This window comes from Lontra canadensis, unplaced genomic scaffold (assembly GCF_010015895.1).
Source record: "Lontra canadensis isolate GAN:19392208 unplaced genomic scaffold, GSC_riverotter_1.0 scaffold52, whole genome shotgun sequence".
NCBI lineage: Eukaryota > Metazoa > Chordata > Mammalia > Carnivora > Mustelidae > Lontra > Lontra canadensis.
The window spans coordinates 9,896,330-9,913,859 of record NW_022631046.1 but is presented as its reverse complement, the minus strand read 5'-3'; the positions used below and the strand labels follow the sequence as shown (position 1 = coordinate 9,913,859).

Sequence of the window (17,530 nt, the reverse complement as noted above, 5' to 3'; positions counted from 1 at the left end):
CACCATTGTAGCCCTAGTGCCTGTCCTGGGCCGAAAACATGGTTAACATCTACAATGTATTTGTCAAGTGAATAAATGAACCAACAAATGAGTGAATGTTTCTTTAGTCTGAAGGCCAGATATGAGGGTATCTGGTCACTGCTAATTCTTTCTTGGTTTCATAGGAAGTGCCTCTGGGACCATGGCTTGTGAAAGGAACTAGGTCTCCCCTGAAGAGACAGACAAGCTAAGTGGATGAGAGAGCAGGACCATAGTCAGGAAGAGTTCAAGTCCTCAGGAGGACAATAATGTCCATTAAATCCCAAGGGCTCTGATATACTTGGTGCAGACAGTACCTGCCATCCCCTCAACCCCATACCTGGCATCCAGTAGACACTCAGTAAATGTTCACTGAACTGATCTGAGATGGCAAAGTCAGAATAAGATCAAGAGAGTCAGTATTTATTGAGCACTTGCTGTGTTGCAACCACTATTTACCTGAAATACCATTTAATTCTCAAAAGAGCCATAAATGGCTGGCTCTCTGCATTTGTGTCTATTGAGTGCAGGTCGATACCTGAGACAGGACAGATAGGTCACTTGTCCAAGTTTCCTCAGTCAGGTAGGGGTGGGGGTGAGAGTTACACCAGGCAGTCTTACTCCAGGACCCATGCTCTTTAGCACCATGCTCTGCCATGTAGCCTTGTGGAGCAGGAAAAGCAGTGGCTAAGGGGGGCAAGAGTGGAATCAAATGAGATGAATGGATTGGGAGGAATGGCGCATATCCCGCATCTCAGAAGTATGAGCTTGGGCATGTGGAGGCAGAAGGCATGGCAGGGGCCTCATGTGTGTGCTCAGCAGGAATTGTGAGGGCCAGTACAGCTGATAAAAGGAGCCATGCCTGGCTGACCCCTTTCAACAACGAGGAACTAAGTAGATACAAGTAATATCTACTTGAGGATGAAGCTTTTTTGATAGCACAATTCTGTATATTTATTCATTCAGGTGATAAACATTCACTGAGCTCCTACAATATGCTGGGAGTGGGATAGCAACTTGATACAGAAAAATGAATTAGAGCCTGATTGTGTCCTCAAGGAAAAGACAATCCAGAGAACAGTCACAACAGATGACATGGTGACATGAGTGCTGGGTCAGAAGTATCAACAGAACCTTTAGGCAAGAAGTGGCTTGTAGGACTAGTAAGACTTGTAAGACTAGAAAGAACTAACTGAGTGAATATTTCCCACAAACTACATTTTTTAAAAGATTTTATTTATTAATTTATTTGACACAGAGAGAGAGAAAGAGAGAGAGAGAAATCACAAATAGTCAGGGAGGCAGGCAGAGAGAGAGGGTGAAGCAGGCTCCCCGCTGAGCAGAGAGCCCGATGCGGGGCTCGATCCCAGGACCCTGAGATCATGACCTGAGCCGAAGGCAGTGGCTTAACCCACTGAGCCACCCAGGCGCCCCTACAAACTACATTTTTGAAGGCATGTTGGAAAACTACACATTGGAACGCAAGAAGATAGCAAGTTGCAGGATGAACCTGGGAGGTGGGAAAGACATCAGTATTGGGGGGGTGCACTTTGAGGGAGTTAGCAGCTAATGAAGGTAGCAGAGATCTAACTGTGAGGTTCAGTAAGGAACCCCAACTCTGCTTGAAAAGGAAGAGGAGCCATTAAAGGATTTTAAGCAGAGAAGTAACATGAAGAGATTTTGTATTTTAGAAGAATAATTTTGACAGAATGTTCCAGAAAAAACTGGAATGACAGAGAGACCTAGTACCTCATTTACTCAGGTGAGAAATGGTCAGGCAGTGGTGGCCATGGGAGTGGAAAAGGATGGTAAGCCTGAGTTGTAGTTAGAAGCAAGACTCTGTAAGATTTGATATGTTGGGTGAGGGAAGAATTTAAGATGCCTCCCAGCTTCTTGCTTGCACAGTCAGAAGAAGAACAGTACTATTTGTTGAGGTAGGAAATTCAGAAGGATGAGGATAAGAAATGTCTGTTACCTGTTACCTATTACTACATAACAAACCACCCCCAAAACTTACAGTCCTAGTAAGCAACCGCATATTTGCTCATGACCTGCTCAGAACTAGCAGGGATGACCTGACACAGCATTGGCTGGGCCATTTTGAGTACAGCTGGAGGATTCAAGAAGAGCTTCATTCATATGGCTGGCAGGTAGAACTGCTGGTATTAGGAGCTCATCAATGGCTATTGGCCAGGGACCTCTGTTCTCCTCATGAGGGCCGCCTTTCTAAGAGTTATTCAGGTTTCCTCACACCATGATGTCCATGTTTTGAGAAGGAATGTTCCAAGAGGTGAAGATGGAACCTGGAGACCTCTCAAGGCCTGGTCTCAAAAGTTATACAGTATACTCTTGGTCATAGCCTATCACAGGGCCAGCCCAGATTCAAGGGGAGTGGAAGTAGACCTCCATCTCCTGATAGGTAGAGTGGCAAAAAATTTATAGACATCTTTAATCCATATAAGTATGTTTGAAGAGGGATGCCTGGATGGCTCAGTCATTAGAGCATGGATCTCTTGATCTAGGGTTATGAGTTTAAGCCCCACATGGGGCATAGATCTTACTTAACAAAAAAACACACACAAAAAAAGAAAAAGAGAGAGAGAAAGATGAAAAATTCAGATTGGGCATGTTGAGTTGGAGGTACTAGAGTGTCATCAAAATGGACACACCAGGAAGTAGGCAATTCAACCCACAAGTCTGATACTCAGAGGAGAGCACTAGCTTTGGAAAACATTTGGTGCACAGAAATAGTAGCAAAAATTGTGGATTACCCAAGGGGTATGTGAAGAGAGAGTGAAGAGCAGGAATCTATTTTAGATATTTAGATTTTATTTTATTTTTTTAAAAGATTTTGTGTATTTATTTGACAGGCAGAGATTACAAGCAGGCAGAGAGGCAGGCAGAGAGAAGAGGGGGAAGCAGGCTCCTGCGGGCTCGATCCCAGGACCCTGGGATCATGACCCAAGCCTAAGGCAGAGGCTCCCACCCACTGAGCCACCCAGGCGCCCCAGATATTTAGATTTTAGATATTTAGAGGTCAAGTAAAGGAAAAATTGTGCTTGACCAAGACTGGGATGGAAGACACAGAGAAATAGAAAGAAAACAGAAGGGTGGGACCACAGAGGCCCAGGAGAGAGTTCGAGAAGGAGGACTGTAGTAATTTCAAATCCCTCAAAGAGTTCAAGAAATAGAAGAAACATGAAAATGTCCACTGGCCTTGGCAATACAGAGGTCTTTGATAAGTTTAGGAAGAAGGCATTCCTAATGGAGTGATAGGAATAGAGTCTAGAATTGTTGGCTCAAAGATGCAAATACTGCTGAATGGAACAAAGGATTTGTTACCTGGGATTTAATGCCTTTACAACTTTTTTTTTTTTAGAGTTGTTCAGATCCCTTTCGATTGCTCAAATACAACATCACCTCTGCATGCAAATTTACTGGGGGCAGTTGTCCACTTCTGGTTCAAAGGCACAATGTCATTCCAGGAATATTTTTGGTACGTGCTTTGAGATATATGACTGTTTTAACCAACCTACTATGTTGTTATATGTCAATGATGTTGTGTATGATGTTTGTGTGACTTAGAAATTATTCATAAGAAAGAAAGGAGGGGGCGCCTGGGTGGCTTAGTGGGTTAAAGCCTCTGCCTTAGGCTCAGGTCATGATCCCAGGGTCCTGGGATCGAGCCCCAGATCGGGCTCTCTGCTCAGCAAGGAGCTTGCTTCCTCCTCTCTCTCTCTTTCTCTCTCTGCCTGGTCTGCCTCTCTGCATACTTGTGATCTCTGTCAAATTAAAAAAAAAAAAAAGGGAAAGAAAAGAGAGAGTGAAGAGATAGATAAGCTCGAATCACAGCCTTCTGTGCTTCCCCCCTGACTACAGGTCTTCTTAGAAGTGCAGGTGGATATTCTTCTAAATGTTGGATTATCATTGCAATTGCTCTAATGCGGTTAAACATTGAATACTCTCTTAACACTGAGGTGATCAAATCCTCTACCTCATGAGCTGATATGGGATTATAAATGCTAAACTTTAATTCTTGCATTTAAGAAGCTTATAACCTAACGGAGGAGATAGGATACATAATATCCGTATCTTAAGGCTGAACAGAGTAACTGCTGTGACTGAGACAGCCCAGTATGGTAGAAAAAGCATGAACTTGGAAAATCAACAAACCTGAGTCCAGACCTTGGTTCTACTATTTGCCTGCTCTGTGTCCTGGGGCAAATTACTAAGCCTCTCTGAGCCTGTTTCCTCCCTTACAAAAAGGGAAAATGATAACCAACTCATAAAATTGTAAAAATTCAATGAGATAATGTGCATGAAGTGCTCATTTCAATTCCTGGCATATCGTGGGTACTTATTAAATGGTAATTCCCTTCCACCAATTTTTCAGTTCAACAAATGTGTGTGGAATTCCTGTCTGGTGCCAAGCACAATAATGGTTCTGAGGATACAAATTTTTTAAAAAGCCTCAGTCCCTCCTGCCAAGGAACTCCTAGGTCAAGGGCAGGGCGGTGAAGACTGTGGCTTCCTGAGAGTCATGAGATGTGAGCTGAACCCTGAAGGGGTTTTCATACAGAGAGGTAAAAAGGAGAGGGAATTTCCAGGAAGAAGCAGTGTTACTAGTAAAGGTAAAAAGGAAAGGCTGAGAACACAAGAAATCTGGAGAGAGAGAGAGCGAGCGAGCATGCATGTGGTGGGGGGGTGGGGAGCAGAGGGAGAGAGATTTTCAAGCAGGCTCTGTGCCCAGCATGGAACCCTTTGCAGGGGTTGGTCTCACAACCCTGAGATCAAGACCTAAGCCAAAATCAAGAGTCCAGCGCTTAACCGACTTCACCACTCAGGTTTGCCTGAAGACCCGGTTTTTAGTCCTGCACCTTCCACTATAACCAGCGGTATATACTTGGGTTGAGCTCATCTGGAGGTGGAGGAGACTAGATTAGATCAGTGGCTCTCACCGCTGGCTCCTGCCTTAGCTGCGTGAGCCTCACCCTGGAACAGTCAAATCAGAATTCCTGGGGAGGAGACTCAGCATCAGCTTTTTACATCAACTTTATTATGATATATTCTACATACAATACAAAGCACTCACTTTACTGTACAGTGTCAGAAACTTTCTGAGAAATGTGAGTACTCTGCCTCCACAGCCAAGACAGAAAACATTGCCGCCACCCCGGAAAGTTTCCTTCAGTTCTTTCCTTCCACCTTCATCCCCAAACAATTGCTGATCTGCTTTCTGTCGCTATAGATTAGGTTTGCCTTTTCTAGAATTCATCTCAAAGGATTCATATAATGAGCATTCTTTCACTGGGCTATTGGGAATGTCAGTGTTCCTTAAAAGGTTCCTTGGAGGGACCCCTGGGTGGCTCAGTCTGTCAAGTGTCCAAATCTTGGTTTTGGCTCAGGTGGTGATCTCAGAGTCATGAGCTTAAGCCCTGCATTGGGATCCACACTTAGTGGAAAGTCTGCAAAAGTTTCTCTCTGCCCCTCTCCACCCTCGCTCACTCATGCCTTCTCTCTCTCTCTCTCTCTCTCTCAATTAAACTAAATAATTTTATAAAATATACATACAAAAATACATACATACATACTTCCCCAGATGATTTTAATGAAGAACAAAGGTCTGGATGCTCTCTCAGGGTCTTTCTAGCTAAAAAAATATCACGGTTTCATCTGCATGCCTGAGGTACTTTATAAGAATTGCATTTGAGGAGTAGTAAGAGTGACTGCCGTCATTGTAATAATTATGACAATGCCACCCCTAATGTTCATAAAGCTTTTACGATGCGTCCAGGCCCTGTGCTGTTGTTCATCTGTATTTTCCTACCTAAATCCCCACAGCAGGGATTAACCGCCGGAGCGGTAGGTGCCAGTATTATCCCTGATAACAGAGATGGAAACTAAAGCTTAAGGAAACTAAGTGACCTGTCCAAGCTAGCTAGCAAGTGGTGCAGTGAGGATTCAAACCCAGATTTCCCTCCAATAAACAGATTGCTTTTAATCAAGATGCTAGGAAAGTTCCTACCGGGTGAAGTTTCAGCTTCCAGGACTGCAGAAGTGTAAAGTGATACCAGATGAATGTTTTCAGTTTGTTGATGCATTCCAGCCAGGGAGAAGAAACTAATTTAAAGGTACATTTAGCAAGAAAGGCTTAAGGCAAAGAACCTCTCACCTTAATATGAAAAGTAAGCCAGTTGGTTGAGAGTGTCAAATGGCAGATAAGACTAAAGAGACTTAGGGGCGCCTGGGCAGCACAGTTAGTTAAGTGTCCAACTCTTTATTTCAGCTCAGGTTGTGGTCTTGGGATCGTGAGATGGATTCCTTCCTCGGGTTCCAGGCTCAGTGGGGAGTCTGCTTGAGACTCTCTCTCCCTCTCCCTGTCCCTTTCCCCCTGCCTCTCTCTCTTTCCCCCAAATCTCTCTCTCTCTCAAATATATAATAATAATAATACAGACTAAAGAGACTTGGGGGAATGAGATGGGTCAGAGGCTGCATCCATGCATATCTTTTGATATATATACAAAATAGAGATAGCAAGAATGGTTCGTCTACTGACATCATTCTAGTAAAGTGAATAACCTCAGATCACCAAAAAAAAAAAAAAAATCTTTAGTTTTCAAAATACACATCCACTGTCTCTTTGAACAATGAACAATAAGTCTTATTCTGTGGTAGGGAAATCTTCCCACATACCTGGCAGGTGATCATATACCTCCCTCCTTCTGCAAGCCTGGTTGGTCCTGTGTCTTGGCAGACTTGCTTGGTTGGTTACAGTCTATGCTTCCTATAAATTTCCTAGTGGTTTAAAAAAAAAAATAGCATAGGCACAATGAAAATATATGTCCTCCTTATATTTGCACTCATCCCAAATCAAAGTCTCGTCAGCTGAGATCCTCCCAGCTCCCTGTAAGAGAATACATGATCACTTAAAACAAACAGGTTCCTATTTAAATGCTGCCTTGCCAAGCCAAGCCAAGCCAAGATCAAGGCTCAGCCTCAGCCCGCCTAGTGTCTGTCCACTGGGTGACAGTGTTGATCCGTCTGATACAAATGTGCTTTGTCTCTGGGCCAGAAAACTCCGGGAAAGATTGCAACCAGATGGCTTTCTGAGGGCCTTGGGGAATGGCTCTGTCTTCCTTCTCCAAGTATGGCAGAATCCTTGTTTTTCTTTATTTTTCAAGGGAAACTGTGAGGCGTAGAATTGTTCCAGTTACCATGTTGGGCTGGGTTTCTGTGCTAAGTGGTACAGAGGACGGATCTGATTGTCCATAATAAGTAAACCTGTATTTTCTTCATAACGTAAGAAGGCAAAAAGCTGCAAAAAGCATTGTGAAAACTCAGCTGGAAATGTACTTCAGCTGCTCACCTAGATGCCATGGGATGGATGATTCTTTACTCAAGGTGTTCACTCTGACACAAATGGGCCGGTGTCTGGGAAGAGTGTTTCCCGGGGCTCTGACGAGGGGCAAGGCTGTCTGTGGAGTACTGTTTCCAATTTGCCGGGGCACGGTTTGTGCATTGTTCCCCCTGTTCCAACGTGATCCCTGTCTTCAGGAGGAGAGAGAAATAGATAAGCTAGAGCAAATACTGTAAGTCAAGTAAGACTTGACGTGATCAGTAGAAATGATGGAGTTAATGTAAGAGAGGAGAGGGAATGATGGAACCATCCACATTTCCACTTTAAAAGGAGAAGGCCAGAGAGTGAGTTGAGTGTTTGCTTCAAGATGCTAAGAGGCTTGGTTTGGGGCAACTGTTCTCTTCCACTTCTCCTCCCCAAGATGGAAAGGACAATGATTTAAAATAATGGGACTCTTAAGTGAGCAGTACAGCAATGTTAATGTCATACTCTGCTTCCAAACTTTAAAAATCAGTTTGAAAGATTAAAATAGAATTACCAGTTTGAGAAATTATACCACAGAACCTTTTTAGCACCTAAAAAGGCTTTTTTTTTTTCCCCTCCTTTGCTTTACAAGATATTGTTTGGTCTAATCTATTTGTGCTGATAAGTTAGCACATTTATATTTTATTACACTTAATTAAACTTTGAGGATATACATATATATATATATATATATATTTACAAAATCAGTGTTTATACAGTCAATTTATGATAAGAGAGTAAATATATATATATACTTAAAAATACAGTAAAACAGCAGTAGTATTTTCTTAGGGAGTTCTGCTCGAGTTCTGAGACCTTTCAAGTCTGGGTTAGAAATCCAAACAGGTTGTCTGGCTGTGTGAAGATGGAGATCTCATTCTAGGGCTCACACAGACATTGAGCAACACAGGACAAAGGTGAGCTGTGAGCAACCACCGTCTCTGCTCTTTGGACATTTCAAGGCCTCTCTGGGTCTCATCGACCACACCCAGGCAGCATGGGCCTATTTCGGGCAAACTGTTGCCACAAACATTATGATATTCTCTTTGGTGCACATTAAGGACATTTTAGCAGAGTTTTAGTATTCTCTACCTAGCAGGGGTCTACCATTTCATCCTCAGAATGAAAGGATTTAGGAGAGGTGGCTCACAGCAGAGGAAGATGAGGACTTTCTGGGACTCACCAGAGCAGAATGGATTCTCTCAGGAAGCAAAGCCAATGGGCAGCATGTCCCAACATGTCTGCCTGCTTCCCCAGCGAGGCTCAATGAAAGCAAACAGAGAATTGGGTAGACGCGTGTACACCCACAGGAGCTCCAGAATATGCTCTCTGTTGATCTCTGCAGTCATGAGCACAAGATGCATTCTTCCTCCAATTTCTTTATCTTCTTCATTCTCTAGTGAAGGTCTTTGGAGGCTTATGTGGCTGCTCTGTGAGAAGCCAGCACCACAGATAATTTGAGAAGAGTGTCCTCATGGTAAAATCCGATTTTTTTAAATTAAAAAGAAAGCATAAAGGAGAAGATAAAAATCATCCATGCTTCCTGCTACCCAGAAATAAACACTGTTAATTGTTCACTGTCTCTCTTCCCAATGTCTACACATACACATACACAACCCAGAGTCTTGAGGCACATATAACAATATATTATAAGCGTTTCCCTAAATCATCAAGTATCATTTCTATATTCTTTTATAGCAGCATCATTTATGTTGGCTGAATAATATTCCAGTATAAGGCAGGACCATGATTTATTATTTACTATCTCTTTTGTTGCTGGGCACCAAATTATTTTAAAGAAGAACATTTTAAAAAATAGAGCTGTCTCCCAACAACATGGCGAGAACTACAGAGTATAATGCTAAGCAAGATAAGTCAGTCAGAGAGAAAAATACCATATGATTTCACTCATGGAATTCCACTCATGTGGAATTTAAGAAACAAAACAAATGAGCAAAGGGGACAAAAAAGAGAACAAAACAAGAAACAGAGAGAACAAGATGGTGGTTAGCAGAGGGGAGGTGGGTGGGAGAATGGATGAAATAGGTGATGGGGATTAAAGAGCATACTTACCACGATTAAAACAAAATAAAATAAAATAAAATAAAATAAAATAAAATAAAATAAAATAACTAGAGCTGTCTAATGTGGGAATGCAGAGCTTTTTAAAGCAATGAGCTCTTCTTTTCAAAGGCTAGAGTATAAGTTTTGGAGGGATATCTCAGAAGGAATTGCTACCTTGAGTGGATGCCTTCTTTCTATTTTCTAGCCCCATTTTTCTTGGCAATTATTTTTCTGCCCAGGTTTGACCCTCCTCTGTGCTTCAGTCCCATTTTAATCTTGATTCTGACTGTCTCTTTCCTCCTCTTTAGTACCAAATTCAGAAATCACTGACTGCATATCCGTCCCTACCATAGGCTTTGGAGCCAAAGAGGAGAGTCCCTTTTCTGGCCAAAATGACCAGGTACACTCTAGGCCCAATAAGCTTTTCTGTTTAATACTCTAATAGCTTGGCATCACATCATAAAATTATACCAGGCCTGTAATGTTCTTTAAAAATGGGATACTATTTTTTAAAAATGAGATACTATTTAAGATGGGCATGAAAAAGAGTTGACCGAAGAAATTTTAAGTGTGTTTAAAATAAGAAAAAACCTTCCAAGGAGATGCCCTCTATGTACAGTAGCATCAGTATGTGTACATAAAGAGTGAAAATAATTCTGTCATTAGTTATAAAGTCTAGCAACATCCTATCAGTCCCTTGAGATCTTCAATTCTGCTTTGTTCTCATTTGGGGTAGGAGTCTACTCTTCTGATTTTTGTTGCATCCTTTACAGTGGTTACAAAATCAGTGTTTGTACAGTCAATTTACAATAAGAGAGTAAATTTAACATTTAGAACCCAAAAATCTAAAGGGTATCCCTGTTTCCAAAAGCCAGTAGGCAGTTTTCATTCTCTACTTGGGAGCCCATTGTGTAATCTGTGTAAGTAAGATGAAGTCAGTGATTTAACTTCAGACAAAAAAAATTTGTTGGATGTATTTCAGCAACTCTTATTACCAAAGGGAATAAGCCACATTGTCCTAGGAATGATGTATTTATAGAAAATTATAAACACAATTCTAAATGCCTCTAATGAAACAGTGAGTGGCAGAACTTCAAACTGAACCAGCTGATGGACCCATGACTGCTTTGTGTCATGCTGATGTTCCCTTTCCTCATCTTCTCCCAAGCTGGCTGTGACTGCTTCCTTGCACCCCCGCCACAGTGCTCTCTGTTTAGGGTAGAACACCTAGGTTTTAGAAAAAAGACCTTTGAATCAGAATCTTTGCTGGATATTAAATTTCTTTAGCAAGCCCCTTCCTTCCTAATAGTGTATGGTTTTCTCCTTCAACATTGGATTGGGCTCAAATTTAGTACAAATGACTCATGGCAACTCTTATTAAATAATGTTTTCATTTATAAAGCATTCTGTATATCTCATTTGGCTCAATTCTTATAACAATTCTGTGAAGCTGGCATGCCACAGGACATTTTCTCTCTTCCTGACTGGGGAAGTGAAGCTTGAGTGGCAGAGGGGCTTATCCAGTATCACACAACTCATCAATCCGGGGTTGGGTTAGCAACTTTCAATCCAATACTCTGTCTACTATACACAAAAGAATAAAGAGAGGAAGTGTAAATTGACGCAGCTGCTGTGGGAAACAGTACTGTGGTTTCTCAGAAAATTAAACAGAAAATTATCAGATAATAATTTGATAATTAACAAAAGTAATTGGAAGCAATTATATTATCATATGACAATTTGATAATTAACCAAAATAATTGGAAGCAAGGACTTCAACAAGTATTTGTTTTAGGGGAGCATTATACATGATGGCCAAAAGATGGAAAATTCCAAACATCCATTGACAGATGAAAAGATAAACCAAATGTGGTATAGACATACAGTGAAATGTTCAGCCTTAAAAAAGAATGATCTGTTCCCTAGGATAATACGTGCTATATGATATGTGCTGTTTGATGATTCTGATATAGACCATAACATGGATGCACCTTGAAGACATTACCCAAGAGAAGTAAGTCAGAAACAAAAAGAGAGATACTCGATGATTCCACTTGTATGAGGTCCCTAGACTAGTCAAATACAGAGAGACAGAAAGAACCGTGGTTCCTGGGGCTTGGCAGAGAGGAGAAAGGGGAGTCGTTGCTTAATGGGTACAGAGTTTGTTTGGGATAATGGAACGTTCAGGAGAGGATGGTGGTGATGGTTGCACAAAGATGTGAATGTCGTTAATAGCACTGAACTGTATGCTTAAAAACAGCTAACACAGTAAATTTTGTTACATATATTCTCCCACAATAAAGAGAAAAAAAGGAGAGGTAATGTGTAGGAAAAATAGCAAACCTTTGATTATACCCTTGGTTCTGCCCCTGACTTGTTAAGTGACCACAGGTAATTTACCTCTCTAGTCCTCAGTTTCTTAATCTCAGTATTGGGGGATGGGATTAGATAATTTCCAGGCATCCTCCTAATTCCAACAGTCATCAGAAAACTGGGTTTTCCATATAAAGTATTATTTCATCAGCAAAGAATGAGAGTTTGACTTCTTTGCTGATTCAGATGCCTTTTATTTCTTTTTGTTGTCTGATTGCTGAGGCTAGGACTTCTAGTACTATGTTGAATAGCAGTGGTGATAGTGGACAGCCCTGCCGTGTTGCTGACCTTAGGGGAAAAGCTCTCAGTTTTTCCCCAATGAGAATGATATTTGCTGTGGGTTTTTCATAGATGGCTTTGATGATATTGAGGTATGTATGCTCTATATCTACTCTGTGAAGAGTTTTGATCAAGAAAGGATGCTATACTTTGTCAAATGCTTTTTCAGCATCTATTAAGAGTATCATATGGTTCTTGTTCTTTCTTTTATTAATGTGTGGTATCACATTGATTGATTTGCGGATGTTGAACCAAACTTGCAGCCTAGGAATAAATCCCACTTGATTGTGGTGAGTAATCCTTTTAATGTACTGTTCCATTCTACTGGTTAGTATTTTAGTGAGAATTTTTGCATCTGTGTTCATCAAGGATATTGGTCTGTAATTCTCCTTTTTGATGGGGTTTTTGTCTGGTTTTGGGATCAAGGTAATGCTGGCCTCATAAAACGAGTTTGGAAGTTTTCCTTCCGTTTCTATTTTTTGGAACAGTTTCAGGAGAAGAGGTATTAATTCTTCTTTAACTGTTTGGTAGAATTCCCCTGGGAAGCTGTCTGGCCCAGGGCTCTTGTTTGTTGGGAGATTTTTTTGTTTGTTTGTTTGTTTAAAGATTTTATTTATTTATTTGACAGATCGCAAGTAGGCAGAGAGGCAGGCAGAGAGAGAGGAGGAAGCAGGCTCTCTGCAGAGCAGAGAGCCCGATGTGGGGCTCGATCCCAGGACCCTGGGATCATGACCTGAGCCGAAGGCAGAGGCTTAACCCACTGAGCCACCCAGGCACCCCTGTTGGAGATTTTTGATGACTGCTTCAATTTCCTAACTGGTTATGGGTCTCTTCAGGTTTTCTCTTTCTTTCTGGTTCAGTTTTGGTAGTTTATATGTCTCATTTCTTCCAGATTGTCAAATTTGCTAGCGTATAGTTGCTCTTAATATGTTCTTATAATTGTTTGTATTTCTTCGGTGTTGGTTGTGATATCTCCTCCTTCATTCATGATTTTATTAGTTTGGGTCCTTTCTTTTTTCTTTTTGATAAGTCTGGCCAGGGGTTTATCAATCTTATTAATTCTTCCAAAGAACCAGTTCCAAGTTTCATTGATTTGTTCTACTGTTCTTTTGGTTTCTATTTCATTGATTTCTGCCCTGATCTTTATTATTTCTCTTCTCCTGCTAAGTTTAGGCTTTTTTTTTTTTCTTTTTTTTTTTTTTCTTTTTTTTGCTGTTCTTTCTCCAGCTCCTTTAGGTGTAGGGTTAGTTTGTGTATTTGAGACCTTTCTTGTTTCTTAAGAGAGGCTTGTATCACTATACATTTTCCTCTCAGGACCACCTTTGATGCATCCCAAAGATTTCAAACAGTTGTGTTTTCATTTTCATTTGTTTCCATGATTTTTAAAAATTCTTCTTTAATTTCCTGGTTGACCCATTCATTCTCTAGTATGATGCTATTTAGCCTCATGTATTTGAGTTCTTTCTAACTTTCCTCTTGTGGTTGAGTTCTAGTTTCAAGACATTGTGGCCTGAAAATATGCAGAGAATGATCCCAATCTTTCGGTACCGGGTGAGACCTGATTTGTGACCCAGGATGTGATCTATTCTGGAGAATGTTCTATGTGCACTAGAGAAGAATGTGTATTCTATTGCTTTGGGATGGAATTTTTAAATATACCTGTGATGTCCATCTGGTCCAGTGTGTCACTTAAAGCGTTTATTTCCTTGTTGATCTTTTGCTTAGATGATCTATTTCAGTGAGGAGGGTGTTAAAGTCCCCTACTATTATTGTATTATTATTATTATGTGTTTCTTTGATTTTGTTATTAATTTGTTTTGTTTTGTTTGATTTGTTATTAATTGGTTTATATAGTTGGCTGCTCCCATGTTAGGGGCATAGATATTTCAAATTATTAGATCTTCTTGTTGGACAGACCCTTTAAGTATGATATAGTGTCCTTAAGTATGATAGAATGTCCTCATCTCTTATTATAGTCTTTGGCTTAAAATCTAATTTATCTGATATAAGGATTGCCAGCCCAGCTTTCTTTTGATATCCATTAGCATGGTAAATAGTTTTCCACCCCCTCACTTTAAATCTGGAGGTGTCTTTTGGTCTAAAATGAGTTTCTTGCAGACAGCATATTGATGGTCTTTCTGATACCCTGTGTCTTTTGACTGGAGCATTTAGCCCATATACATTCAGGGTATCTATTGGAAGATATGAATTTAGTGCCATTGTATTGCCCCTACAGGTGACTGTTACTGTATATTGTCTCTGTTACTTTCTGGTCTATTACTTTTAGGCTCTTTCTTTGCTTAGAGGACCCCTTTAAATATTTCCTGTAGGGCTAGTTTGGTGTTTGCAGATTCTTTTAGTTTTTGTCTGTCCTAGAAGATTTTTATCTCTCCTTCTATTTTCAGTGACAACCTAGCTGGATATAGTATTCTTGGCTGCATATTTTTCTCATTTAGTGGTCTGAATATATCATGCCAGTTCTTTCTGGCCTTCCAGGTCTCTGTGGATAGGTCTGCTGCCAATCTAATATTTCTACCATTGTATGTTACAGACCTCTTGTCTAGAGCTGCTTTCAGGGTTTTCTCTTTGTCACTGAGATCTGTACATTTTACTATTAGATGAGGGGTGTGGACCTATTTTTGTTCATTTTGAGGGGGGTTCTCTTTGCTTGCTGGATTTTGATGCTTGTTCCCTTTGCCAAATTAGGGAAATTCTCTGCTATAATTTGCTCCAATATACCTTCTGCCTCTCTCTCTCTTTCTTCTTCTGGGATCCCAATTACTCTAATATTGTTTCATCTTATGGTATCACTTATCTCTCAAATTCTCCCCTTGTGGTCCAAAAGTTGTTTGTCTCTCTTTTTCTCAGCTTCTTTATTCCCCCCTTCATTTGGTCTTCTATATCACTAATTCTCTCTTCTGCCTCATTTATGCTAGCAATAAGAGCTTCCATTTTTTATTGCCCCTCATTAATAGCTTTTTCGATTTCAGCTTGCTTAGATTTTAGTTATTTTATTTCTCCAGAAAAAGATTTTATTTTTTAAAAGATTTTATTTATTTATTTGTCAGAGAGAGAGAGGGTGCACACAAGCAGGGGAGATCAGCAAGCAGAGGGAGAAGCAGGCTCCCCACTGAGCAGGGAGCCCAATGTGGGACTTGATCCCAGGACTTGGGATCATGACACAAGCCAAAGGCAGACACTTAACTGAGCCACCCAGGTGCCCCTAAGATAACATTTTATGTCATATTACTTCAATAAAAGAAGAATGAAAGTGACAATGTTAGAGCACCCCAAGCAGTGATTAGAACAAATGAGGGCCAAGCAGACGATGAGCTGTGATCTGTCAGGGGTGAGGCTCAGGTGGGAAATACAGATGGAGAACACTTGAGAATCTGTGCTTCCACTTGGTCAGAGTAACTGTGGTGCCGAATCTTATCACTCAAACCTGGGATCTACTGTCATTCTGAGTGTCTGTCTCGTCAAATACTCTGGTTTGTTGTTGAATTGTTGGGGCTTGCTTCCATAATAATGTGGAGCTGTTGTTGAATTAAAGGACATAGGGCTCAGAATTTGTCTCCTTACCAATGGGGAAGGAGGAACTGCAAACAGGAAAACCAGCTCTTTTGATCTGGATCATGAAGGAGTCAAATCACAGAGCATTCCTGGTTGAGGTCACCTCTGGGAATGCTGGCATCCCTCAATGTCCTGCCATGAGTCCCCTGCAAATTCCTAAAATTCTTTTCCACAGACTCAGCGACTATCTCTGTATGCTAGTGACACCCCATCTCTAACCCTAGTCCCAGTTTCTCACTTGAACCTTGGACCCATGTACCAATATGCCTCCTGGACTGCCCCACTTAGAGGTGCTTTAGGGAGTTCAGAGTCAACATATCCAAGATGAAATCCACCTAGATCATAAAAGGTAAGGTGGAGAAGGCATGAGGACCATTGTAAAAGATGAGACTAGGCCAGATCATGCTAGGTCTCATGAGTTATGATGGGAAAGATAAGAAATGGAGGAAGGGGAGGGAGAGAAAAGGGGAGAGGAGGCAGGGAGGAAGGAGAAGAAGAGGAGAGAAAGGAGAAAAAGGAGGATAGGAGGGTGAGAAGGACAGGAAGGAGGAGAAAAAAGTAGAGGGGAAGGAGGAGGGATACAGAGAGTAGGAGAAGCATGAACTTGATCCTAAGAGGAATGAGGAACACTGAAGTATTGTAAATAGGGAGGACCGTGAGTGTATATCCATGCTTTAGAAAGATCACTATCAGTCGAATCTAGATAATGAATTGGAGGGAGATGAAACTGTGGGCTGGGAGAACTTTGAGGGAGATTTTGCAAGAGAGAAAGGAGGCACTGGATCCAGAGTGGGGACTCTGCTTGGGCCCGAATGTTGGAGGGGAATGGTGTGCCTCAGTGGCCTTCAAAGTGATACCAGTGAGGTTGCCTATAGTCATAGGAAAACTCTAGGGAAGAGAACCACTGTGTCCTGGTCACCTGCCTGCTGTCCACCTAAAGAGTCTCATTTCACACCAAACCTCCTTCATTCCTTCCTTATGCAAAATATTGAGTGTCTACTATGTGCCAAACACTATAAAGTAAGTGAGGGAAAAGAGTGATGACAAGACAGAGGAACAGGAGCAAGGGATGTCCTTGCATGCCCCAGCATGCTGCTTAAAATGTTCTGGGTTTTGTTTTAATTAGGGAGACTGTTTCCTGTAAGAATTCACTCAATCAGTCCCTCCTTCCCTCCCTCCCTTCCTTCCTTCCCTACCTTTCCTCTTCCTTCCCTCTCTCCACTCCCCTGCCCCCCAACAAATCACCAAAGTACGAAGTTGTTAAAAACCCTCATAAGATCTTAAAGGATCCCAGTGTGTCCCTACATATGGCAAGTGTATTTTTGTTGAGATGTATTTTTGCATTTGATGAAGTCCTGGTTAAGTGTTTTAAAAAGACTTCTTGGATGAATCATGAAGACACGCTAAGTGAAAGAAGCCAAACACAAGTGACCACATCTTGTATGTTTCATGTGTGTGAAATGTCCAGAATAGGCAGATCCTTGAGACAGAAAGTAGATTAGCTATTTCCAGAGGTAGATGGAGAGGAAATGAGGAGTGACTTCTTGTGGGCATGGGCTTTCTTTGAGGGGGCTGAGTATGTTCTGGAATTAGATGGTGGTGAGGGTTGTACCACCTTGTAAATATACTAAAAACCACTGAATTGTACAATTTAAAATGGAGATATAATGTTCATACAGCTTTTTTTTTTTTTAAAAGGACCTCTTCTCCATGCCACCCTCGAAAAAAATACCAAGAAGGATAGAATGTAGTGAGAGATCAAGGTTAAGGGTCATAAAAATTATTCCTGCTGTAGAAATGACTTGGGTTTCATGTGGAGCTGTACTAAGAGCACACAAACTG

At 41.2% G+C, this 17,530-nt stretch overlaps 1 protein-coding gene across 1 annotated transcript in view; it reads left to right on the top strand.

The window, feature by feature from the left end:
- Positions 1 to 17,530, top strand: part of LOC116877492 (uncharacterized protein C3orf20 homolog) — a 114,127-nt gene that overhangs the window by 86,621 nt on the left and 9,976 nt on the right. Inside the window, exon 12 of the mRNA XM_032874253.1 lies at positions 3,398 to 3,514. Within this exon, the coding sequence (XP_032730144.1) occupies positions 3,398 to 3,514 (117 nt within the window). The remainder of the gene's footprint in view (positions 1 to 3,397; positions 3,515 to 17,530) is intronic.